The 26,494-nt window shown below is 50.2% G+C and overlaps 1 protein-coding gene across 4 annotated transcripts in view; it reads right to left on the reverse strand.

Annotated features, from left to right (window-relative positions):
* SPATA13 (spermatogenesis associated 13) overlaps positions 1 to 26,494 on the reverse strand; it is a 183,609-nt gene that overhangs the window by 95,583 nt on the left and 61,532 nt on the right. For 2 of the 4 annotated variants that reach the window (XM_074377931.1, XM_074377930.1), the window contains exon 1: positions 8,531 to 8,779. The exons of the other annotated variants lie outside the window; for them this stretch is intronic. In XM_074377931.1, coding sequence (XP_074234032.1) covers positions 8,531 to 8,764 — 234 coding nt within the window. In that variant the 5' untranslated portion in view covers positions 8,765 to 8,779. Of the gene's footprint in view, positions 1 to 8,530; positions 8,780 to 26,494 lie in introns of those variants that run through there. 4 annotated transcript variants of the gene reach the window in all.

The following is a 26,494-nucleotide window of genomic DNA, read 5'->3' on the forward strand; positions in this document are numbered from 1 at the left end:
GATTTAATTAAACTCAGCAGGCTTGGAAGCGGCCCCCAGGAAGTGAATGTGATAAACCTCCTTCAGATGGACTAGGATGAAAATGGAAGTAACTACACCGCCAGCCCAGACCCCCTGCGCAGCGGCCTTCGTAGTCCAGGCTCTGTGCATCCACCGGCACGCGCCGACCTTGTAACGCTGGACCACTGGTGCTTCCGTGAACCACTCATGGGCTCCGGGTCAGCTCCGTTCGGGGTGAGCACCTCGGATGAAGGGTCAGTGAGAACTAGAGATTAGGAAAAGCAGAGGGAGTTCCTGCTTCCCCCTGCGGGACCACTTCTGCGTCAGGAGAAAGGCGTTGCGTTCTGGGCCCTGAGTACTTCTCCTGACTTTGAGTGGAGCCAGCAGCAGCGCAGATGGTCTGCGGGAGGAGGGCTGGGGCTGACGGAGCACGCACACCTGGCCCTGCTCCTTCCCGGGAAGCTGAAGATTCCAGCCCGAAAGGAAGTCTAGGGGAGGTTACCTCCATCACTCCCCTCTCACCTGACCCAGAGATCTCAGGAGAGAAGGTGGGGTGGAGGGAAGGGGTTACTGCTGAGCCTGGACGCTGTAAGTGTGTGCTCAGCGGCAGCGCCTCACCCTGGCAGGAGCCACATCCTGTTTATGAACGAAGGGTCCCTCTGTTCCAGTGAGCCTAGTCAATCCACGAGCCATTCTGACCTGCGGGTGCACAGACCCCCCCGCCGGGTGCACCACCGCCAGGGCACCAGGCCTGCCTTCGGACAGCTCCACCCTGAGCACAGCTGTTGATACCAGTGCAGGTCGGTGAGGACGGCCGCGGAAAGTAGGAACGTAACCCCTACCATCAGCCGATCCCACAAGCTGCAAGCGTACAAATCAGCCTTCGTACTCACACCCTGCCATGACTTGTCCTGAAAATGACGAAGGGTTCAAGAGAAGGTGCCGCTTTCCTGATGCAGAATTCAAACGCTTCATTTCTTAGGGAGCCCAGGAAGGAGTCTAAGACCCGACTAGAGGGGACAGTAGGGGATCAGCGGCCGGTGCCCAGGGCTCATGGTGCCGGCCGCATCCTGGACCTACACTCCCGCACACCCGCAGGTCACAGCCAAGAGGAGCTGCTGGGCCACAGCAGTGAAGTCCCCCACCCTCTTCTGGGATGCGTAGGACACGATGGTTCTGGCAGAGGGGCCGGAGGGCCGGGAGGGGTGTTCTAACGCCGAGCTGGACTTGACTTGGTAAAACGAGCGGCTCTTGAGTAAGATCAGCCACTCAGTCTACCCTGGGGAGTTTAGATTTGTTTCAGAGAGGTCAAAAGTGGAAAAAGCAGAGAAGGCAGATCTGGCCGATTGTAAGACATACCATTTTCAAAGAATATTGTTTACTTTCCCTGGTGTGTTTTGGATGGATTTCCTTACTTCGGAATTTTTTAAATTAAAATCTATTCTTTTACTCTTTTCTCATTTTAAATATGTCATGCTATTGAACCTACCGGAAGTTGTCAATGTTCACATATCTCCTCGTCTTACAGTTTCGAATGAAGGTTTGGGGATGTTATTTCAGAAGGATGCACGGACCATTTAAGCCAGGCAATTCCTGTCTTTCTAAAGCCTATTCAGCCCATGGGTAGCCCGCACAACGGAGGCTAGTCTTTACCATGATACTGAGCTGCTGTGTGCTGGCGCGACAAAAGCCTCCCTGGTGGCAGATTTTCACTTGGTAATCAGGCAGCGGAACAAATACAGCGCACCAATTATTTCTTTTTGCAACACACACTTAAGTGTACTAGGGCCAATCGAAGAGCAAAGAGCAGTTCCTCGTATGCCCTGTGTGGCAAAACAAAACCGAAAACACAACTGAACCTTTCCACGCACGGCAAGAGAACCGATCATAAGCTCGAGATGTGAATTCCCACTTCGCATTTCCCACTCATTTGGCCACCCCACTAGGACAGACCAGAGACTAAAAGAAAATCAGAAACCTCCAGCTGGATTGCAGACTTCGTTCTCAGAGTGCTAACTGTGGCTCAGTGACTCAGGTCTCCAGGCACCCCCCCAAACTGGATTTTAATAACTTGTCGGGATGTTTTAGAGTAATTGTTGCATGGGGTTTGATTTAATTAATCTCAGCATGGCTCAGAGCAGGCCCGTGAAGTCAACATAAGAGATTGCCTTCAGATGTTCTATTATTAAAAGTTGAGTAATTATGTCACCGAAAGAGACAGGTACAGAGAAGGCTGTGGCTACAAACCCAAACCTAAAGAAACACTTTCTCCAGGCAGACAGAAAGGTGTGCCCACCCCTCCGCAAGGAAGAGGGGCGAAAACGGCCAGCTGGGTGTCTGGTGCACAGCGCATGCTCACTGATACTCGCTGAATTAATAAAACAATGACTGAAGCTTGGATGGACACGTTGACAGGGCAGGCTACACAGAGACTGTAACCCTTTCACATGATGCTTAGAAATACGTCATTTATAACATAGACACATGTAGATCCTAGCAGACAGTTCAGGAGCCAGAAACCAAGTCTAGAGACATCTTGAGCTGGAAAACAGGCATTTAAATACAAATGATGGATTAAGCTGGGACCAGAATCTTAAGGTGCCGGATTCCCATGCTCACTGTAAAGGGCAGCTCCTTCACAACTTTAGAATCGGGTTGAATTCCAAAAATTCAAGCTTTTCTGTACGGAGGAGGGAAAATGGTGCCCGGTGCCAGGAAGGCTGGCGGGGGTGGGGGCTGTGCGCCCTGTTCACACACGACCTCTGCAGCCCCAGGTAGAGGGCGCTCAGAACTCCATGTGGAGATCTGTGCTGGTCTCACCTCCCAAGTCCCAGAGCAAGACAGAATCACCAGGAGATCCCACACCGACAGGCACATGGCATCCAACAATCGACGTAGCCCCGCTTCCCCCTCCTGTCACAGACCACCAGAGCCCCCCACCCACAGCAGACGGACGTGCACGCCCTCTTCTGAGCACTTTCATTTCATCCCCATGACAGTCTATGACTGTGGTCCCCAACTTCACTGCACATGAGAAAATTCCAATGCCTGGGTCACACCCACAACCAATCACAACATTTGGGGGGTGGGAGCAGGCATCAATCTTTCTTAAAGACCCCCAAGTAATTCCCACGCCCAGCAAAGTTTGAAACACTCGGCTAAGAGATGGGTGCTGTGACTACCTACATTTTTCAGATAAGGCAACAGAGGCAGAGAGGCCTTCCCCAGGTCACACAGCCCTCAAGCAGCAGAGTTGGGACCTGAACCCAGTTTATTTGACTACCACCAAACGCTAGGAAATCATGTCAGGGAGGGGTGGTATGGAAATAATATAAATGACTAGTGTGCGATGAGATGAAGCGAGGTGGGCAGGAGAACTTGTGAGATGTACGTGGTCCAGAAGTACAAGACATGTGGGTGGCTCTTCGCTTGAGGGATGTCTTACATATCCAACCAGGGAGGAATGTGGCTCTTCGAGACGACCCTGCAGCCATGAAAAGGAACTGTGCTTCGGGCCTCTGGAAAGCACATGTTCTAGAATAGTGGTTCTCAGACCTTAGCGTGCGTGAAAATCACCTGGAAGGCTTGTTAAGTACAGACTGCGAGGCCCCACCCCGAGTCTGTAATTCAGGGGGTCCGGGGAGAGCCCTATAATTTGCTTTTCTAACAAATCCCCAGATAATACTGACACAGAACCACTGTTCCCAGCACATTGGAACAGCCACGAGTAATGGGCCGGGGACTGGGGCCACGCAGAATTGTCTGTGGGTCCCTCATCACCAAGCTGGGGTCTGCCTCCCCACCTCTGCTTATTCTGTCCTCAGAGGCTGGAATGCCTCCCTCTGTCAGCTCCTTCCTATTACTAGTCAGCCCAGGCTGAGGTCAGTGCCTCCTCCAGGAAGCCTTCCTGGATCCTAAGCCTCCCCTGTGCTCTCCTAACACCCTCCCCCATAAACTGACCCCTCACCTGCTACGAGTCCTTAGACTTTCCTTTCACACGTCCACCTCTCCCACCGGAAAGAATGCAAGCTTTCCCGAGACACAGCTGCTCCTGACAACTCTCCGCCGCCCCTGCCCAGCACGCCCCCCTGCCCAGCACGTGCCCGGCACGTAAAATGAAGTGCGCAAATGGAGCAAATTTCTGAAGCAGAGGCTGTTTTTCTCCTTTAGCCACAGAGAACCCAACATCTGAACCAGTCACGTCTCAATGCACATATGTAAGTGGTTTTAGGACCCAGGACTCCTCTCTCTATATATATATATCATACAGGGTAGTGACGTACCTGGGCCAGACCTAGAAACGTGTTTACTGTGACTGAACTGTATCTCTAACATTCAACTACAAGACTGCACACTTATCCTTTCATACAGAACAATAATTTCCGTGAAAGGCTGAGATCAAAGTTCCGATGCCAGGAACACATCTCATTCCTGGCCTCCTGCCCCCTCTGCTGTAAGACAATAAAATCTGGGACTCACCCTCCCCTGCACCTGCCGGGACGGCAAGCAGAGACCCCGCCACCACCACCTTCCAGTCCAGTCGTTTGGGACCTGTGCTCTATTTTTCTCCAAGGACAGCTTGCCAGTCTTAGGGAACAAACTGTAACCATGTTAATGGGGGAGGGGAGAGGCTGGCCCCTCCCTCTCCCAGATTAGCTGGCAGCATCCTCTTAGAGGTCCCCAACCCCATGACTGAGTCCTAGAGAGAATCAGGGGGCGGGAGTCCTGTCCAGATCCAGCCAGAGCGGGAGACATCCTGAGTCAGGCGCATGGTCCCTGAAATGACAACACTGAGTTCTCATGGCTTCCACAGTGACACAGAGCCGTCTCACCACACAGAAATGGACAGAGGTTATTTCTGGCCAAGAAAGCAGGTCCTTTAAGGTCTTGATTAGCTAAGGTAACAGTCCTGCATCCAGGACATTTAAATATTCTGAGCACAGAATGGGGCATCACCTGTGTCCACGAATGCTGACCTCCCGACCACAGCAAATGGCCACAACCACTTATGAGAAACACAGACCAGCTCTGCCCACTCCTGGCTTTGCCACAGCTCCCGAATTCTCCCAGACACAGTCAGAAAGTATCCCTGCCCCTTGGGGAGACGGGGAAAGGCTGGCCCAGAACTCCTGTGAGGCTGACCCCATGCCTCCCTCCTGCTCCATCCTCAGTTCAGCCAGCAGGAACCATCTAGTTCGTAAAAGGCTCTGGGAAGGCTGCACCAGACACAGAGGAGACAGATGGGTGCAGATCGTCGAGCCAGGCAGCCCTGCGTTCAAATCTCAACCTCAACTCTTACAGGGGGCTCTGGACCTGTCCCTGAGCATTCATTGCGTCACCTGTGAAAGAGGAACAGTAAACCTAACTTGCTCTTCAGTTATAATGATCTCCACCTGAACCTGAGAACAGACAGACAAGTGTCTCCTCAGTTCTCCCAAGGACAGACACAACCACCTGTATCATGCTGGAAGCATCAGAGCGAAGCTAATTACATGCAACGTACAAGAATGGCTGATATGGAATGAGTTGAGCCTCACAGGTAAGCGGTACCCCACCAGGTTCCCTGAGGGCTCCTGGAGAAGGAGCTGAAACAGACAGCAGGGAGCAGAGCTGGAAAAGGGGCAGTGCAGGGAGGGCACGGCTGGGAGTCCAAGGTCAAGAGGAGAAGTGGGGGAGGGTATAGCTCAGTGGTAGAGTACATGCTTAGCATGCACAAAGTCCTCATTTCAATCCCCAGTCCCTCCATTAAAAAAAAAAAAAAAGGAGAAGGGGTGGGCATGGCAAAGCCAACGCAGAGACAGCAACTAACTTGAGACGCCCTCCCCTTCGCCGCTGTTTTGAGATGCGGCGATGAAGGAAACCAAGGGGCACTTGGTACTGATGCGTTTCTGTCTGCAAATGGAAAATGCAATTAAACATCCCAGCTACTGATTTTTCAATTTTCTTGCATGATTTGCCTCTAGAAAGCAATGTGTATTTGGTGTTCCTTCCTGCTGTTTCAGAAAACAAAAATATTGCTTTCTAAAAACATCTGGATTTATGCTTCTGCGATTTTATGATCCCATTTATATCAATACATCTCTCTAAAGCCCACATTTTTAAATGTTTAGCTTTCAGACACACACACACACACACACACACACACACAAAACCACTGACAATGTCCCTCCTAAATGAATCCTTGCAATGCCTCTTGGCTCAGGAAAGGAAGGACTGGTCCACCGCCTCTGAAGCAAACACAGAGGTCAACACACCAAGCTATAAGCCAGCAAGTTCTGGACCAGAGGTCAGCAGGCCTGGGGTCTAAGGTCAGCTCTGCTGTCCTGCTGCCTCCCTTGGACACGTCGTCTTATTTCTCTGGGCCACAGTTTCCTCATCTGCAGAATGGAAGTTCCCTTCCAGCTGTCAAAGTACAAAGCTACCAACACTCGGCTTCACCAGCTGCACAGGACCAATAGTTGCCTCCAAGAACTTTCAGGAAGGTGAAGACCGACCAGGAAATACATGAACAAGGCTTTCAATTATATAATGAAACAGAAATAAACAAGACTCATAGCAGCACAGGGCTATGAAGGGCCCCAGGGCTCTGGCCAGCTAAAATGAAACTGCCCTCTGGCGCAGGGGAGAACGCGGCTGGCAGTGGTCTTGGTGTGAAGCTTGCTTCCAGCCTCTGCAGCTCAGGGGAGCGTGCGCTCTCTTCAGGAATGCCAGCTGGAAGCCAGCCCAGGCCCTGTCCCCAGTCTTTCTGAGGCACGGGAGGCATTAAGCTGTCCCCACACACTCCTCTACAGGTAAAGATATCGTGCCCTCAGTTGTAAACTGCAGACCAAATAAAAGGTGCAAATAATGACCTCACATCCAAAGCCGAACCCCAGCCCATGCCTGAGTTCCGAAGTCCATGTGGCTGAGGTGTGGGTGCACAGAGCCCGTGAGGAGAGCAGGCCCCCGACCGCACAGCCATGAGAAGCTGGCCCAGTGCTTAACTTCTCTGAGCCTCCCTCCTCTCATCTGTAAAGTGGGGACAGGCACGCAACGACATTACAGGGACGTGAGGACGATTTGTGAGTTACTACAGCATGTCAGTTCCCTAGAAGAGTGTTTGGTGCCTGTACTAAGTGTCTGACCACTGCTACCTAAGGCTCATTTTAACATCCATGTCAACACAGTTGCAGGACTTGTCTGTATACGATGCTACTTCAGTAAGAACACAGAGCCTGGGCCAGATGGGAAGGTCCTGAAATCCAGAGCTGTCCGGGAGAAAAGCAGTTGCTGGCTGCCTCCTCAGGACACTTTCAGATATTCTGAAATACAGACGTCTGCCAGGGAAGGCAGGGCTGACTGGGAGGGAGGAAAAGGAACCCGGGTGGTGATGCAGTAGAAAAATCACAAGCAGAGGAACCGAAACAAGGTGCGCGGTGGAGGCGGGAAAAGCTTAGGGAGAAGTAGGCAAAAGGCACGAGGGTGCGTGTGTGGAGAAGCCCGCGCCTCGGGCGCTCAGGCAGAAAAGCAGACAGTCACCTGGGGGGAGGAAGATGGCAAATCCGGGCACCAAAGGAGGCAGATGAAACCCAGAATGTTGCATAAGAAACAGTCACGTAAAACTCAAAAGGATGGGGCTTCAGGGGCGTGGGGGTGGGGAGAGGACAAGACTCAGCAGCGCAGGAGCGAAGCACTGCGAACAGGACCCGGAGGGCACCGCCGCGAGGAGTTTGGAAGAAGTGAGGAGGGCACAGAAAAGGAGCACTTGTTAGGAGAGTGGGAAATAAAGTGGAGTGAAATTTCTGCTACTGTTAGCGAAGGAGAGCACAGAACTTGGGGACCTGAGGGGTTAAAAGGGCAGAAAATGCCAGGCAACACGGAAAACGAGTGAGATGTGGGAGGAGGGGTGGACGATGTAAGAATTCAGACGGCCTCGGTAACAAGTGCTTAATAAATTCAAGGTACGCTTGCATTTACAGACACGACTGTCCAGTGCTGGGAAGCAACTGACCGACAGAGTTTTGTTTGTCTGGTTGGTTGGTGTGGTTTGTTTTTCCTCACCTGGACGGAGGGTAGGTTTGCTCGGGCACAGCCAGATGGTGGCCCGCCAGCCCGGGTCACCTGAGTCCCCGGACGTGGGCGCAGCGCTGGTGCGTGTCCTCAGGGACCGGGGCGCGGGCGCCCCCACCTCGCCGGCCACAAGTGGAAGCGAACCAGTCCTGGCGCTCACTCCGTCCAGTTCAGAGACGCCGGACGCAGGGTCCCGCCGCCTTTCTCCAGAAAGGAGGCCAGGGGACCCAGGGAGAAACTCGCTTGGGAGGAAGTTCTCCACCGCATCCCCTGGGCGGCGCGGGGGACCCGCGCCTTTGTCCGTCCCGCAGCCCGAGCTCCGGTTTGGGGACCCCCAGGCGGCCGGGCCGCGCCGCGAGCGCACACAGGGGACACGGCGCTCGGGCTCCGAGGCCGGCGTCGGGGCCACCTTCGCTGCCTGGGCTCCGGGCTCCCCGCCCTGTCACCCGCCCGCCCCGAGCCCCGGCGCAGCCGCACCTACCGCGGCCCGGCCCAGGGGAGCCTCCGAAGTCGGCGGATCCAAGACGTCCCGGCGACTCAAGGCCGGTCCCGGTGCCGCGCAGCTCCAAGCACGCCGGGCTCTTGGAGGCGCTTCTGCTCTGGTGCGCGGCCTCCGGCGGGCGGCTGGCTGGGCGGGAGGAGTGCGGCGCTGAAGCCCGCCCGCCGCTCCCGCCCGGCCAAGGCCACGCCCCCGCTCGACCCAGGCCACGCCCATCTGACACGCACTCCGCGCCTCAGGCCACGCCCACGGCTGGCTCCCTCCTCGCCTCAGGCTGTGCCCGGGGTCCGGCCCCCAGACCACGCCCCTGGCTCGGCTCTCCCTTCATCCCTTCAGACCATGCCGCCTGCCTGGGTCTCTCTCCAACCCCCAAGACCACGCCCTCGGCCCGCCCTCCCCGCCCCCAGGCCGCAGTGCCACCAGCCAGGCTGCCCCCACCATCCTCCTGGCCATTCCCTATCGCCACCCCTACCCCCACCCCCACCCACTACTGGGACATCCCCCAACCACCTCCCCGGTGCTTCGACACTTGCCCCCACTCTGGCTCCTCTTCCCCTCAGCTACACCCCCAACCCCGCTCCCTTCCTTCCACCCCCAGCGACTCCCCTATACCAGCATCCCCGCCTGGGTCCCCTAAGCCCGGCTGCCCCCACCCCATCGAGCTCCCAGCCTCGCCCCGGGCGGGAGGAGCTGCCGTGCCTCCCGGGCACCACCCCCACCCCTGCCCCTGCCCCACCTCTGCCCAGGAGGTGGTTGCTCCAGGCGAAGAGACACAGGCTGCGCTTTTCCAAGCAAAGGAAACCCTGGGTCCACCTCCCCAGGACCTAGAGCAGGTCTCACGTAGTCCGCCTGGGTGACCCCCACTCAGAACTCTCACCTCTCCCGCGTGGCTCGAGGATCAATGGTTAATTCAAGAGAAAACCGCAGACGCGAGGCAAACCCCCGCGCCGCAATCTGAGCCACGAACGCTCCGAGATTGTTTCCTGATCTGCAGCTAATGGAACTCATAAAATAAACACATTCTTTTAAAAACTGCCGTGTTTTAGATGATTCATTTGAGTGGTTACGTGTGCCAGCATTATTATTATAAACATGTGTTACTTTAATAATCAAAGAATAACCACTATTTTTAAACTAAGTTATAAAAATATTAAATTACCCAATGAAAAGCCAAAATTAATTCTATACATGCTGTTTTAAATAGTGAAAAAACTATTCTGTATGATACTCAGATGGTGGACTCATGTCATCATGTGCTTGTCAAAGCCCACAGAACAGAACGTAGGATGCAAAGAGTGAACCCTAATGTAAACTCATTTATCATACATAGCATATCAATATTGGCTCATCGATAGCAACAAACATGCCACCCTGACACAAGACGTCAGTATAAGAAACTGGGGTTGAGAGAATGCTCCTTTCAACTCAAGTCTTTCTATAAACCTAAAACTGCTCTGAGAAACACCCTCTTAATCAAAGCACACACACCACAATATTAATGGCAAGTATCTCTGGGTGGTGGAAATACGGGCAAAGTCTTATTCTTTGGATCTTTATTCAAATTCCTCAAATTTTTGATAATGAGTATATATATATTTATTTAAAGCAGAAACATACTCTATACATAAACAATGGAAAAATTTAGAGACAGCATGAAGGGCTGATATCAAATATTCCATTTTATTGAAATAACTTTAACAAAACCTGCTTGAAGCTCTCATACATGTTACAAATGAAACCTACTTCAGTATTTTTTTAAGAAAAGACTATCAAAGGCAAAACTGAGAGTTTTTAAATGATCTCTTTAGAATCAACACACATCTGAGGAGATATTTTTGATTACTCTATTTTAAAAAATCCGAGTCTCGAAGGATTATTTCTGCCTGCTTGGAGATTATTATTAATATTTACAGGCAGTGCCTCTCAGATAAACAGAGAGTTGTAAAGACTTGGCCCAGAGGCACCTGCTTCCCTGATACCTATGATCGGGGCTAGCCCTTTACATTTCTGAATTTCAGCCTCCTCTTCGGTGAAAAAGGAAACCTCCCACTCTGGATTGGTTGGAAAACATCAAACTTTAGCCCATATAAAACTCCTGATATCTTCGCACATACGTACATTATTAGTTCCCGTCCTTTTTTAAAAAAAAAAAAAACGGTTTTAGTGGGACTTTGGTTTTAGTGGGACTCGAGCTCTTGGGATAAAAGATATTTCTGGTTTTAGATTATTAACTTGTTGGAGCAGGGCAGAATGTGTCAAGAGAAAAAACCCTGATCTGACACCGAGAGACTGGGCACTCTACAGCATCCATTCTAGTTGATAGGAAATAAATCACCAAACTTCTCCAGCTCTCACTTTTCTGATCTGTTCAATGTGCGATATGGACCAGTGATCTCTGTTTCTTTCAGCTTCCATCATTCCATGGGGAATCTCATTGTGGCTTCTGAGTAAAAAGGCTGAAGCCTCCCACAGTGACCCCTCTCTGCCCACGGGACCAGCCATCACTCACTGCCCTGCAAACAAAGCTGACATCTGCGTTCGACCTTCCCTACACATGGGAACTTCCAAAGGTTTATTTGAACTTTTTTCCTCTTGGTGATCTGCTGGTACCCAACTCTGACTAGGAGCTTAAACTCTAATTCTGCTAGAAAGCCAATCCAGAGCTTTCACAAAGAGCCATTCCACCACCAGTGCAGACAGCAACTACCAGAATGTCACCAAGTCTGTGGTGCACTCTTTTCACATGATAACATCTCCAAAATTATGTGTCCCTCTTGAATACTTTCTGAGCCCTTAACATGCTACGTCCTCTACATTCATTCTCTACTTAGAGCCTCAAAGCAGCTCATGAAGTGCATTATCTTTCATGCCCAACCTGGCTGGGGGCAGAGGGACACTTATACATTAGCAAGAAATTTTCTCAGACCTACAGTCACAATCTCCAACTGACTTCATTGGCAATACCACTGACATCTTTATCTCCATCTGTTGGTCTCCAGTGTCTTGTTTCTTAAGTGGTTGTAAAGGTGGGAGGCGGTGGGGGATGGTAGAGAGCCCAGTGTCTTCCACTCCAGCCCTGGCTTGGGAAAACCACTTAACCTCCCAGCCCTTCCTCCTTATCTGCGAAGCTCTGGGGTGAAGATGAAGTTGATAACATGTGTGAAGTCTGAGCTCAGTGCCCGGTATGTGGTAAGAGCTCAGTAAGTGGTGGCTGTTTTATTGGTTAGAATGGATAAGCAGGATTGGCTGCCTTCAATTCTACAGTTTATTGGAGCAGGCACCTCTCTAATTTAAGCTTCCTAGGATGAATTATGTTTGGCATGCATCAAAATTATTTTCACACACAAGTATCTACTGGGGGAAAAGCGGAGGGAGTTTTCCTTGCTCCTTGCCCAGGAATGGGGCCCGGAGGCCCACAGGACGGGAGAGTAGGGATGAGCCCATGCCAGCGTCGGGGGCCAGGCCCTCCCTGGCACTCAGTGAGAGGGATGCTCTCACACCTGGATCTGGAGGGACTGTGATGGCGGGCCGCCCTCAGGAAGAGAGAAGGACCCGCTAAACAGTGTCCCCAGCTAGGTCATGGGATTTGCTTAGGTTCATTTTTATTTACTACTGCCAAATATATTTTCCAAAACAGTGTATCCATTTACCTTCCTACAAGTGATATGAAAAGAGTAAGTTCACCTAGAGGTCTATTGCAAGAAGAATCTATTGCGAGAAGAATCTATTGCCACAGCTCAAGAATCACCAAAACTTTCCTTCCCTCCATTTCCACGTGGAATGCACAGCTTTCTAGGAAGAAAATCTCTTCTGTCCCAGTAAGGCTCTCCAAGGAGGAACTTGAGAAAATGTTCAAAATCAAGGGGAGGAGAAAACAAAGGCCGGCTCACCTGTGGGATGGGAGCGTCTAGGGCGCTGTGCAGCACGCGGCCCGCTGCAGCGAGGGTGCTTTAACGCAGGGGACATGCTAACGGAACGCATGATGGAATCATGGCATTTAAAAAAGACCTATGGGCAAGTAAGAAAATTGTGGGTAGTTTTTTCCTGCACACGTCCTGTAATGATGTAATCTAAAGTAACATTTTAGAGGTGATTTGTAGGCTACATTCCTCTACATTAATTATCACACCAATTTACGTGTCAGTTCTTATCTTTTTTAAAATTTCTATTATTAATTTTTTTTAACGGAGGTGCTGGGGATGGAACCCAGGACCTCGCGCCTGCTATGCACAGGCTCCACCCCTGATATATACTCTCCCCTCCCCTGATTATATTCTAAGGAGCAAATTCCAACACTCACACAAAAAGCCAATGTGAACATTGTTTACAAATACTGAGAAGGGCGTGGCATCTCTTCTGTGGGTCTGCCCAAAATGCGTAACCTGGGTCTAAACATGGGAAAACCTCAGACAAATACAAACTGAGGGAATAACTGACTGAGGCTCTTTGAAACTGTCAAGGTCATGAAAGGCACGGGGACCAACGAAAAGTAACAGTTTGAGGAACACAGTTTAGTTTGAAACAAAATTAGTTTCTGCCACTAATATCCCTTTTTTGCATCCAGGAAAGGGTATTAGTGGGAGAAACGGCGAATTCCCACTAACGCCCATGGGTGAGTGAGGAGCACTGTGCCGTGTGCGTCCTGGTTCGGGTCGCTGACCAGGTCAACACCACAGGGGAGCTGGGGAAGGACACAGGAACTCTCCCCTACTTTTATCACATTTTTGTCAGTCTAAAATTATTTTAATGTAAAGCCTGAAAAAAAATTTTTTTCCTACAAATGATTAACACTGTCCAAAACTGCTCTGACCTCAGGACTGTAAATCAACATTGGGAGAAAAAAAAAACAAAACCTGCAGGATTGTTTCTAGTGAAAAGTGGGGGTGGGGGGGGGGAGAAAATGCTGCCTGGTCTACTTTCTATAATCACACAAGCTGGGGGCTTCTGTAGAGTGTTTCTAAGGCACTGTTAGCTCATTCTTGGAAACACTGTTTCTAAGGTGTTGTTTCTGCAGGGTTCCTCTAGGATGCCTGAGCCAGGGGATAAACAGCTGTGTGGAGGCCGAACACCCCATTGGCCAGCTCAGGTTAAATAGCAGTTTTGAAGAAAAAGAAAATACCAGACTTGCCCAAAGTGGTGGTTAGTGTGCTCTTGAAACAGCCCATTATCGCCCTCAAAGTGATGAATTTGGGAAAAAAAGGACAATGTTCACTTCATGGTACATCTGGATCTGCTGTTCTTACCCCTGGGAGGCCTCACAGTTAGGGATACAAAAGGCAAAGGTTGCTGTATTTCTGACCATGTAACAAATATCCATTAAGCCCTCCTGGATACAACGATACAGAATGCAGACCAACCCTCCTGCAGTACTCATATTCCAAATATTCCAGCAGAGACCGCCCTAATTAATTAGTCAAATTATACTGAAAACCTCTGTAACAGAGGAACCTGCAAAGTATTTTTGGAACATGGGAGAGAGAAGGATTAGCCCAGCTGGAGAAATCAAGTAAGGCTTTGAGGAATGAGTAGGAGTTTGTCAGGTACAGAAGGGAGAGTGGGCTTGTGAAATCTCATGACATGTTCACGAGTCAAGGGTGACTAGAATGTACAGGACAGCAGAAAGTGGTGGAAAATTCTAAAGCATTACCGTGGCCCAACGTTAAAAAGTGACCTTCACTAGAATTTCTCAGAACCCTCAAGAAATTAACTTTGAAAATATTAATTCTCAACACTCCTCTTCAAGCTCCTATGAAACAGAGAAGCTTTAGTGATTGTGTTTCAAGTGTGGCAGAGGACTGTCGGAGAAGGAAAGAGCTCCTCAGTAAAAAGGCTGAAAATTAACCCACATTTTGTGAACCCACCCCCTCGTCATAGTATCATTCTTGGCTTTTCTCTTGAGTGAACTGCAGAGATTCACAAACAATACGTAGCTGGATTTTAGTCCCCACAGCCTAATAAACCACAGAGGGCTGTCTCAGAAGGTCCCCCACACAGACAGAAGCACACAAAGCCACACTTCTGAACAAGAACGTCTGACCTCGGCAGAGAGGCTGGCTCTGGATCCAACGAGTTCTGCTGCTACTTCTGACCCTATTTGTTTTGGGTTCCGGAGCCTCTTACCCCAGGTCCCACCAAACCTCTTGCTTCTAAAGGGCTTTGAAGATGAAAACCCTATAACTGAATCACTGGTTTCACTTCCAACATCAATGAGCCTTTTACAGCTTGAAAATATCCTCTCTTCCCATAGGGAGAACAAAGTGTGGACTGACTGTCTCAGCATCGCAGCACCGGTCAGATCTCTTGACCTTCCCTGAATCCAGTGCGGTGTTCAAGGGGAACAATGGTTTGAATGCAAACTAACTTCAACCTAAACCACTAGGCTTGTGTACACCCAACATAAAATTCAAGAGCCATTTACCCCTTCAAATATGCCTGTGAAAACGGAAGCAGGTGGACTTATCATGCATTTGCAGCCTCAGGTTATTAGAATTGGAAAGAGCCTTAACCGTGGTCTATAGATTCTGGAACAAGAATAGTTATGCCAATCAAGTAAACTGTTCCAAGTCACAGAGCCGAGCAGCACCAGGACCAGGAAAACGTAGAGCACCTGACTCCTTGTAGAATGTGCTTTTTTGCCTTTCCAGATTGCCAGGGTTTATTTTTAGAGTTCCGGGGGTTAGCAACTGGTATTCTGAAACTATCATAACTAATTTGTTTTTAAAATCAAAATTTAAAATTTTGGAAGACACGGCTTTCTGCAGTATCTGGATGTAACAGATGTGAATAAACTTACACAGACTTTCCTCTGAGATTAGAACACTCACCTGCCAGTTTTTGGTTCCTTCCCCATCAGAAGAATGTCCTGCTCACATTTCTATTTAAGTATCATTATGGGCTGAAAGGTCCCACCTCCCCAAATTGATTGAAGTCCTAACCCTGTGAATGTGACCTTATTTGGAACGAGGGTCCTTACCGATGCAGTCAAATTAAGATGAGGTCTGACTCATACTGGATTAGGCTGGGCTCCAATCTGACTGGTGTGTTTGTAAGAAGAGGGAAATTCTGATGCAGACCCACAAGGAAAAGACCAGGTGAAGACAGAGGCAGGGGTTGGAATGATGTCTCTAAAAGCCAAGGACACCAGGATTGCCCGGAACCAGCAGAAGCTGGAAGAAACAAGGAAACACCCTCCCCTGGAGCCTTCGGAGAGATCCTGGCTCTGCTGACACTTTAATTCAAACTTCTGGCTTCCGGAACTGTGAGAGAACACATTTATGTTGCTCTAAGGCACCTGGTTTACAGTAATTTGTTATGGAACTCCCAGGAAATTAACACAGTATATTATTAAAGAAGATGCTAAATCTGTGAATATTCCAACAGATAAAGGACGTTAAAAGATGTTTTATGACAAAAAATATAAACAACTATTAAACAGCCACAGGAAATGAAACAGTCAACCTTGCAACTTATGAAAGAAACGCACAGTATAACACTAGTGTACAGTGGTTTTTTTCAAGGAGCAAAATTCAACGTCACGTCAACAGTCAGTGCAGGTCCAGCTGCGGGAAAACTGACGGACCCCAGTGTTGGTAGGGGAAGCCCCACTGAGAAACAATCTGTCAACACTTGTTCAGGAATACTTTCACAGTCACCTCCGGGCCTCTGATCAGGTTCAAAAGAAACAGAGTAAAATCTCAAGAACACCCAGTAACAGTCAAGTCAGACCCATCACTGGGTGTCAGACTTCATAAAATATGGCATTTAGTTCCCGGCCTCTCTGACCTTCTGATTCTCTGACGAGGCACACAGATTTCTCAAAGTCAAGTCTGAGAGCACGTGCACTTCTTGATAACACTTAACATCACTTCTTGACTGTATTGTTCTCACCTAATATCCCTTCCTGCTAACACTTAAGCTGAACTTAAAGAGGTCTTATTTCCAATCCACAACACACACCACATTCTACAACTCTTTAAAGGCGAAGATGTTTTCCCTGTTGTAAGATGACTTTCTCACAGAAATCCCCGAGGCCAGTTCTATCTTCCTCATGTTATGAGGCTCAGAAACACGAGGCAGCGAGACCCAGGCCCCCGGGCTGAGTGAGGCAGACCCAGGACCAGAAACCGGTCTTCTCGCTGGAGTTCGCGGTGATGCTGGGAAAGTCAGCACACTGACCTTCTCAAAGTTGGAGGACCCTTAGCAGTCAGGTCACGGATGAAGACACCGAAGCTGGAGGAGGTGAAGTGCTCTGGCCAGATTCACACGGCAGTCACCAAGCACACAGACCTGCCTCTGACCCACGGGCACTCTCTCATGAGTAACAGCATATTTCATCCAATTTCCATCAGCCACACAGATCTGCACCTGAATCCAGCTGGCATTCCTTAAACAAATACTTCTTGCAGGCCTACTGTGAGGGAGTAAGACGTCTTTAAGTTCAGCCCTGTCCCGCGGGTTCCCTGTCCAGCCCAGAGGCCAGCAACCATGGTGGCCACTGTGAGCCCTGAGCCCGTCCATCTGGCTCTGCGAGCTCTGGAATCGGAATTTTCTGAGTTATTTTCTAGTTATTTCTGCCCATAATTGTTTATTTAAAAATAAGGAATTTTTGTGGCCTGGCTGTGAAGGACCACTCAGAACCTCAGACAAATCATTTCCTGTTAATCATCTGCTTAGGAGAAACTGCCCTCCCACACAGCAGCCCTGCTGCGCAGAATGCCCTCTGAGCGGCTTCCGAGGCGGGCGGCTGTTCAGGGGCAGCCAGGGGATCTCCATTTGGCTCAGGAAAGTGAACGCTTTGTGCTCAGGAGATCAAAGATTCATTTAAAGGAAGTATCCCAGCCCCTGCTTTCCTTTTTTTTCAATTGAAGTAGAGTTAGTTTACAACGTTGTGTTAGTTTCTGGTGCACAGCACAGCAGTTCAGTTATGCGTATGTGAATTCCTTTTCATATTCTTTTTTCTTATCGGTTATTACAAGTTATTGGATATAGTTCCCTGTGCTGTACAGGAAGGCTTTATTATTCGTCTATTTTACATAGATTAGTTAGTATCTGCAAATCTCTGACTCCCAATTTATCCCTTCCCACCCGCTTCCCTCCTGACAACCATAAATTTGTTTTCTATGTCTGTGAGTCTGTTTCTGTTTTGTAAGTAAGTTCATTTGTGTCTTTTTTTTAGCTGCTACACGTAAGTGAAATCATCTGGTATTTTTCTTTCTCTTTCTGGCTGACTTTGTTCTACTAAGTGATTCAACCCCATTTTCTTTCAGATTGCACTAGATTTGCAAACATTTGTGGAGATGAAAACACTGGCCTCAAGGCGGGCAAGTCAATCTCCCCGGAGGACCCTTAGTAAATACCATTATCATCTCACTCTGGTCCCTCACCAGCAGTGATTCTGAGATTAGCAAAAGCTCCTGGTTGGGGAAAATGGATTGTGTTAAAGTGTGACAGTGAAGCACAGGAGAGAATTGTCAGTCTTGACTAACAGTCTTTGCAGAAGGAATCCAACTCCTAATTTAGGAGATTATGCTAACCCCGAACAAACAGGATTTTATAGGGCATACAGCCTTTAAACCTCCATGAAAAACACATATTTCTTTAAAATTGATGCTCTGCCTCCTACCCAATCATTGGCAAATCCAGGGAAAGATGGGAAAGCAGCTTTTTTTTTTTTGGATGATGATGTGTGTATGAGCTCGCTACGGCTGCCACAACAAAGGTCTGCAAACAGAACAACAGAAGAGTGTGTGCTCACAGCTCTGGGGGCTGGGAGTCCAAGCTCAAGGCTTCCGCAGAGCTGGGCCCCCTGGCCTGCCTCCTTGGCCTGTGGATGCTGGCTTCTCCCCTGTCTCTTTCCGCCAGTCACCTTCCGTCTGCGTGTGCGTATCTCTGCGTCTGAATTTCCCCTTCCTTGGACTGCGGCCCGCCTAACGACCTCACCTTAAGTGATTACTTTTGCAACAAACCTATTTGCAAAGAAGGTCACCTTCTGAGGTTCTGGAGGTTGAGGCTGCAGCGTATGGAGTCTGGGGGACACACAGTTCAACCCCCAACAATGAGTAAAGCTTTCCTGAGGCCATAAAGACCACTGGCCTGAGCCTTTATACTTTGCCGGCTCAGGAGGGAATGTTGGCCCCACGCATGGCGAGGATAGTGGGTGACAAGTAGGAAATCGGGGTTTCTCCCCTAGCTTCTGCTTGCTTGCACCTTCGGGCCAGATCTCTGCTTCCTCTGGCCTTTTTCCTCTGCAGGGCTCTGGCCCTAGTGCTGCGCGTGGCGCCGGCCTTCCCGCCTAGCCGTCTGCTCACATCTCCAGAGCTCTCCGTCTGGCCTCCCCGCCTGTTCTGGAACCCGCTGCACCTCTTGGCCCACCTGCCACCTGTTGCCTCCTCTGGCTATTGTGTGGCAGCTGCACGGCCTGCTATCCTTCCTCCGCCTTCCGTCTGCCTAGCGCCCGCCCCGCCTCCACAGGGGTGTCTCGTTCCATTTCTGACCCTCTGGTTGCCCTGTGACCAATGAAATGAACCCTCCTGAAGCGACCAGTGCTGGCATTAAAATTCACATACAAGGTCGCAGAAATATAACACTATTTCCTGTAATGGATCTCAAATGTGCCAGGAGCTACTATTTCACTCAGAGGAAGACAGAGAATTAGCGGAGTTATTGTGGCTTTAGACAGTGCCCATCAGGTTAACTCCAACACTTTGGGGCAAGTATTCAGTCTTTCCCTGCACAGCATCTGGGCATGAGGAGCCTTTTCGGGGATGGTTGGTCTCTGTGCTACGGCTGGTCTGCACAGGCCCCGTGTCCTCAGCCCCCTAGGTCTCTGGTTATAGGGGTGGGGCCACCTGTGCCCTGGGAAGATGTCACAGTCCACCGTGGACACCGGCTCCTGCCCTCGCCTCCGTGGTGCCGTCCACGTGTGCTGTGTCCTCCTTGTCTCACCAGCTCTCCTTGCCCAGCTGCACACCCCAATGTGACAGAAGTTTCTGGATCTCCCTTCCCAGCCACCACTTACAGGCCATGAAGCCATTGCCCTCGTGGCATCTCTCTCCTAAGACAGCAGACAAATGGGAATTGGGACCGGGGCCCTCTCTGCTTTTTGGATCCCCTCCAAGTTCCGTGCTGTTTCTAAATATCTCCTCCTCACACCGAGGTTGAGATGGTCCCCCTAAGAGCATCCAGGGCCTTGGTTCAAGAGGAGGTGGACAGACCGCGTGCGGGGACTCTGGGACTGGGACATGTTCTCAGATGCAAGCAGGCAGAGAGTCTCAGGGAAGTTGCCGGGCTGGCCAGGCCCCTGCCAGTGGACTGGGGGTCACAGGAAGGTTCCTGGTCAAAAGGGCCTGCAGTGATTGGCCAGTGGCCAATCCAGGGACTCAGGCACAGGGATTATTTGATAAAACTGGAGTCCAGGGTGAGGCAGAAGGCCTGTTGTAGAACAGAGGCCCAAGATCAGGACCGGAAGAACAAAGAGCATGATTGGGGCCCATCAGTGACTTTCAGCGGCAGAGCTGAGCCACAGCAGGTCCAACCGCAACCACCTCCCCCCTGTTACAGGTCACTTTTCATCCAGCACAGTTTCGTAGGCTGTGAATCCATATGCAAATGTTAGCTATAACCTCCCTTCCAACTTACCCCATTCTCGGCTCAGTCTAGCGTCTAGATACCCCTTGTCAGCTTGTACCTCTGGGACAGCATTCTCTTTACATCCCCCTTTCCTGCCCACGGCCCTGCAGGGGTCCCTGAGGCCTCGGGCCAGTCCTCAGCTGGCTAGTTAAGCCTTTCGGCAACTTCCTCCTCTGCCTCTCACCTGCCCAGGTTCCCAGGACTCCCTGTCACGCTGCTCCATTCCCATCAGGTAAGCTCTACACCGAGTCCTGCCCCTGACATTTGCAGGTACCGGTTTCTGCCTCTGCTTTCAAGCACACCAGGTTGTCAGCGCCTGCTTTGTGGTGAGCGTCTCGTCACAGCAGAGGGCACAAACACAAGAGAGTTCTAAACTTACGGCTACCGGGGGGAAAGTGGGTGGGAATGGACAAATGGGGAGCTCGAGGCTCGCACCTCTTGGGGAGTGGCGTGAATATTAGGTCTCGACTGTGGTGGTGGTTTCATGGGTATAGACATCTATCCAAATTCATCAAATTGTACATCTGAAATAAGTCATTTACTATACAGATATTATACCACGATAAAGTTGTTTAAAAAATTAAAAAACAAACAAAAAAAAAAACAAGTGAGTTCTGACCTGACTTCTAAGAATTCTCCCCTTGTGGGAGCGGCCTCTCCTATACTTTGAATTCCCAATACCACGTGTTCTGAATGTCTTCCCCTGAGCCTGGCCTTGCTGAACGTTCTTAGTACTGGTATTAATAAGGTGTCATATTTGGATAAAACTTCCTATGCTTTCAAAGTGTTTTCAAATGATCTTTGGTCTCCAGCATAGCCTGTGAGCTGTCAAGACTGTAATTCTATCCCCAGGGCCACGTGTGAAGCAACGGCACTGAGGAGAGTTGGGCAACTCGCCTGAGGTCCCACAATAAATAAGTAAGGACCAGAGCCAGAGCGAGAACACAGGCCACTGGCTCTCGTCCAGCGTCCTTCTCGCACAGGGCGGCGTAAACAGGACCACCTCCAGTGGCCACACAGACCCGAAGACCTGGCGGGCCCGCCTAACTCAGCAGAAGTTCCTTTTTCTCCTGTAACAGGAAACTGGGAGACACACACACACCCAAGGCTGACGTGAGCGGGATCATAATGTAATTGGCAAGACCATTCCCACCTCTGACTACCAGCTCTGTGTCCTGGGAAGGAGAGTGAAGGGCACAGGGCAAAAATCAAAGTGGTGTGTGGAACCAGTTACAACAGTCAAGACATGGAAGTAAGCTCGATGTCCATCAACAGATGACTGGATAAAGAAGATGTGGTGTGCGTGCGCATGCGCGCGCACACATACACACAATGGAATACTACTCAGCCATAAAAAAGAATTTTAAAAATGCCATTTGTGGAACATGGATGGACCTGGAGATTATCATTCTAAGTGAAGTAAGCCAGAAAGAGAAAGAAAAATACCATATGATACCACTTATATGTGGAATCTTTAAAGAAAAAAAAAGACACAAATGAACTTGTTTACAAAACAGAAACAGACTCACAGACATAGAAAACAAACCAATGGTTACCAGGGTGGGAAGGGGGGAGTACAGGGATAAATTTGGAACTTGAGACTTGCAGATATACACAACTATATATAAAATAGATAAACAAGGTCCTGCTGTACAGCACAGGGAATTATATTCAATACCTGGAAATAGCCTATAATGAAAAAGAATATGGAAAGGAATATATATATGTATATATATGTATACCTGAATCACTATGCTGTACAACAGAAATTAACACAACATTGTAAACAGACTGTACTTCAGTAACAATTTTAAAAACGTGGACAGCAGTTACATCTCCTCTAAGGAGCTTTCCTGGAAGCCCTGCCCAGTGGCCCCACCTGCATCTAATTGGCTGAACTGGGTTACCTGGTCAATCCTAGCTGCAAGGGAGTCTGGAGGCTGGCACATGGCCACCCTGCGCTAAATCTACAAGGAAGGGATGGTTTTCCATGTTTTCTCCAGCCGCCGACCCTTCTAATCATCTTCCCCTATTTCACGCTACCAATAATAGTCATTTCCTTGTCCTCTCTCACCCCGGTTCCCCAGCCCCTGCAAGAGTCTTACAGTATCCCCAGACAAGGCTCCACAGTTGTTGCTCCTGTTTCTCAGCAAAATTTCTGTTTCTCCAGAGAACTGTTAAAACCAGCAGTCTCTTAAAGTAATAACATGACTGTGTTCATCCTGGATCTTCTGTTACATCTCCCATTTCAAATCCATGGTCCTGTCATGCTCATAAACAGTTGGAAAGTCTTATAAGTCCCAACACTGCAGCATCCAAACTCTACCTCCGGGGGGTCTGGAAGTAGCACAAAACCTGTCTGGATTCTGAGCTCTTTCCAGGCCCCCAGGGACCACTGACGAGAATGAGACAGAACTCTGCCTTCCAGACGCTCTCAGTCTGGATGGGAGACGTGCGTGACTTGGCAGGTAAGCAGAGGTGGTTCTGTTAGTTAGCCCAGGCTCGTGGGGCTCCAGAGAGGAGGGACACTGGTGTCTGTAGGCATGCAGGAAACTCTCCAGGAAGAGGACCATTTGATGGGACAAGTATGCGCAGAATGTGGTATGAATTCTTCTTCTTCTTCTTCTTTTTTTTTTTTTTTTTTTTTTGCTGTAAACAAATGCACAAGACCTTTAAAACCCGAGTAAAAACTTTAGTCCCTTCAAAGCAGCCACTAAGTGGATTTTAATAATGCAGCCTTTGTTCAAAGCCTTCCTTGCTTTGCAAATGCAGTTTGTTCCAATGAAATCCCTTGCCCGGATTACTTTCAAGATTATATAAAAATCTTTTGAATTTTCTCACTGGAAAATCCTTGTCCTTTAGTTCTGGGCAGACGGGAACTCACGTGGAGACGAATAGGTGCATCGCGATGGACTGAGCGAGCAGCGCTGTGGAGAGCTCGGCCCACAGCTCCCTGTGCAGAACTCACCTTCTGGTCAGAAGCACAGCTGCTGAGAGTGCCAGCGCCTCCGGGTACACGTGCAAAGCCCACGGTGAAGAGAGGGAAGAAGTTAAAAAGCAGTGGGAATCTGAACAGGCGTTTATTCAAGTCCACGACGATCTTGTGTTGTCCGGTTCTGTTGATTTCGGGCTTCTCGGTCAGAGGACAGGTGTTTCCATCTCCACCTCTGTCTGGGCTTTTACCCTGAGCAACTGTTAAAACTTCGGCACAAAGAACTCTTCCCTTATCTGCTTGGGACGTGGATGTGGAAGGATTCATCCTGGGAAGCCGGCCGCCTCTAAGCTTCCAACCTCGCCTGATACATAGCTTGTTCTCTCGACAGCCAGCAATGCGCTGAAATGCAGCCCATAAATCAGCAGAGCTCTTATTCCTCCCACGTGCTCCTAGAACTCCCCTCGGCCCGCCTTGCCCTGATCTCTGTCCCCCTCCCATTTTCTCTCCTCACAGCCGGATCCTGGGACAGCGGTCTGAGTCCTGTCTGCTCCGCAGCCACCTTTTCGATCCACTTAGGGTGGGTGTCCACGGGGCTCACGCTGGACCCTGGAAGGTCTTCTCCTTTCGGGCCTCACTCACTCAGTCACCAGCACTATTTTCCTACGTGTGCAAAAGTGCCCGCGATGTGCCAAGGTGTGGACTGCTGTCTCCCTGGCACAACTCCTTCACACAAGGCACTGGCACACGCGGGGCAAAAGCCTCCAGGACCGGCCCCAAGCAGGGGATGAGGTCACCCAAGGGCTCGCTGCCAGCACCGGGCAGAAAGAAAACTTCCCGTAGGGTCGGGCGGGGTGGGCCACCTCCAGGTGCCTCGCCCGCCTCTTGGCACTTGTGTGCCACGCTGGGGCGTCAGGGGGCCCCAGGTGAGTTTCTGCATCAGGAAGCGACCACAGGTCCTCAGGAAGCTGCGCAGGCTCCAGGCCCTGACCTCCCGCTGGCCGGGGCTCGAGGGATTTCACCCCCTCCCTGTGGACCCGGAGCCCGGGTGCGGTCCTCGGTCCCGGGAGGACGGAGGCAGCGCTGCGGGGCGCAACAGGCAGGAAGGGCGAGGCTGGGCTCCACTTCTGGGAGGACCTCCCCAGGCGGACAGTTTGTTGTAAATAAATGATAAACAGGCCTCCGTCACGCAGCCCTTGGGCACACAAGCTAAGTACACAAAAGCACAAAGCCCAGAAATCCTTGCAGGATCAGAAACCACCAGCTCTTCCTCTGACCCCAGGCACGGGCGCCCTCCTCCAGGCCAGCTGCAGGCAAACACCAGGGCTGTGAGGCAAGACAGACCCAGCGCTACCTAATTTTTTTAAAATTGTTTATTAATTTTTTAAGGGCGGTACTGGAGATGGAACCCAGGACCGCTGCATGCTAAGCACTGAGCTCTACCCTCCCCCCAGCACTTCCAAATTTTTAAACTTTTGGTCACACCTGCAGCATTTCTCTGGCCCAGCCCCAAGCTGTGTTTTTAGCAGGGTTTTGTTTGTTTGTTTGTTTTGGTTCTGAAAAACACAGGGTTAAAGGATTGACCCCGGGAATTTAAGGATTAAAATCAGGCCTGGATTCTTGTCTGCACCTCCCCACGCTCCACAGGACAGACTTCTCACTGGATTCTTTGATTTTTGGATGTTCCTCTGACCCCCGGGGGTCGGCGTGGGCTGGGAAGGTGGGCCTGGCACCAAAGCCCCCATGGGCTCTCTTACATCTGACACCACCAGACTTTGGAGTCCAGGCCCGCACTGCAAAAGGCCCTCTTCAGAACCATGGTCCTTAGAGGGTCTCAGAAGGCTGACAGTTCAGCCGCAGTGAGCAGGGGGTCGGGGGCCGGGACGGGGTGTAGAGCAGCGGGGCGGGGCCGGGGCGGGGCCGGGGCCAGGGAGAGGGTGGGTCCCTGCTGCGGAGTTCTTCTCAGAGTTTGCAGAAGGCAGATAAGAAGGAAGCTCTCCTGGAGGTTTATGGCCATTATTGTCCTAAATAAAGAAAATAATTTGCTTTTGGATGGCAGAAAAAAAATTTTAAAGTTTTTAGTTCACTTGTTTTCTTACCAGGTTTTAAGGAGAAACAGGTAGTAACATGTCACTGTATTGAAAAATGTTCGCATAAAGGTAATTGTTACGGAAACGAGATAAACTAAAGGTAACATTTCGTTCATGTTTTTGGTGGGAAATAAGCAGTTTCTTAGACTATAAGGTAGGACCTTTCTATGATTAAATCCTCTTTGAATATATTTTTTGCTCCTGCATCCAGGACTCCTGTTTCCAAAACAAGGCTGTGTGTCACCTCAATTGGGAGCTGTAAAAATGCAGATTCCGGGGCCTGGGGGCAGCTGGTCCCCAAAGCCTTTGTCTGGGACCAGGCCGAGCAGGCTAATGGGAAGTGAGCCTGCTTCGGCCGACGGACCTTCCTGTCTGCTCTGCCCACTGTCCAGTGAGCTCGGCCTTACCCTGTCTCTCCAAGCAGCTCACCAGAAACCAGAAGAGTCTGACCAGGCATGGGCTTCGAATACATTAAAGCTGCTGCTTTGGGGCATTTTGAAAATCCTTACAGAGCAGGTTAGGCAAGTTCCCGGGGAACAACAGGCAGAGATTATTCCCCTCACGGGCTGACAGGTGCACGTATGAAGTCACCGCACAGAGCATGGGACAGTGTCTGACTGGCCGTCGAGCCATCAATCCAGACCTACAGCACGGGGACAGGTTTGGAACAGACCCCGACAGGGCTGCCTGCAAAGAGTGCGTCACTCCCCGCTGCCCCAGGACCCTAGGGCGCAGACGACTGTAAATACATCAGACGTTCCTCCACCCAGAGCCCCCACCACCAGCAAAAGCCCTCACAACTTCAGAGAAAGTCACGGACACCAGAGACAGCAGCCTCAGAGTGAGCTCTCTGTTCACAGAGCAATTTGTAGTCACTTATTTGCAAGTGCTGTTGGTTAATTACACTGTCATTTTGCCCACAGGAGAGTAAAAAGTACTCGGATGCCAACTCCTTTGGGGAGGAAAAATAGGAAATGAATAAAGCCATAACTTCTTGTTTTCGATTTTACCTCCCCCGATGATGTACAGCTTAAACGCACGACACCCAGCCTCTTTGACTATTACTGTGGTTTCCGTGACATTAAATCTGAGTATTATGTTTGCTCCCGGTCCCTGTTTCATGCCCTTTCCAGAACGCGATTACTGTTCAGCAGACATGGAGTGGCCTGTGGTGTGTGCACGGGACGTGACTAGTGCTTTGTGGGTAAACAAAGATGCCTGCTCTCCGGAAATGTAGAAGGTCCAGGCTCGAAAGGATCTAATGTGGACTGGAAGTGACTTGTCACAGTAGTTCTC

This window comes from Camelus bactrianus, chromosome 14, assembly GCF_048773025.1.
Source record: "Camelus bactrianus isolate YW-2024 breed Bactrian camel chromosome 14, ASM4877302v1, whole genome shotgun sequence".
Classification (NCBI taxonomy): Eukaryota; Metazoa; Chordata; class Mammalia; order Artiodactyla; family Camelidae; genus Camelus; species Camelus bactrianus.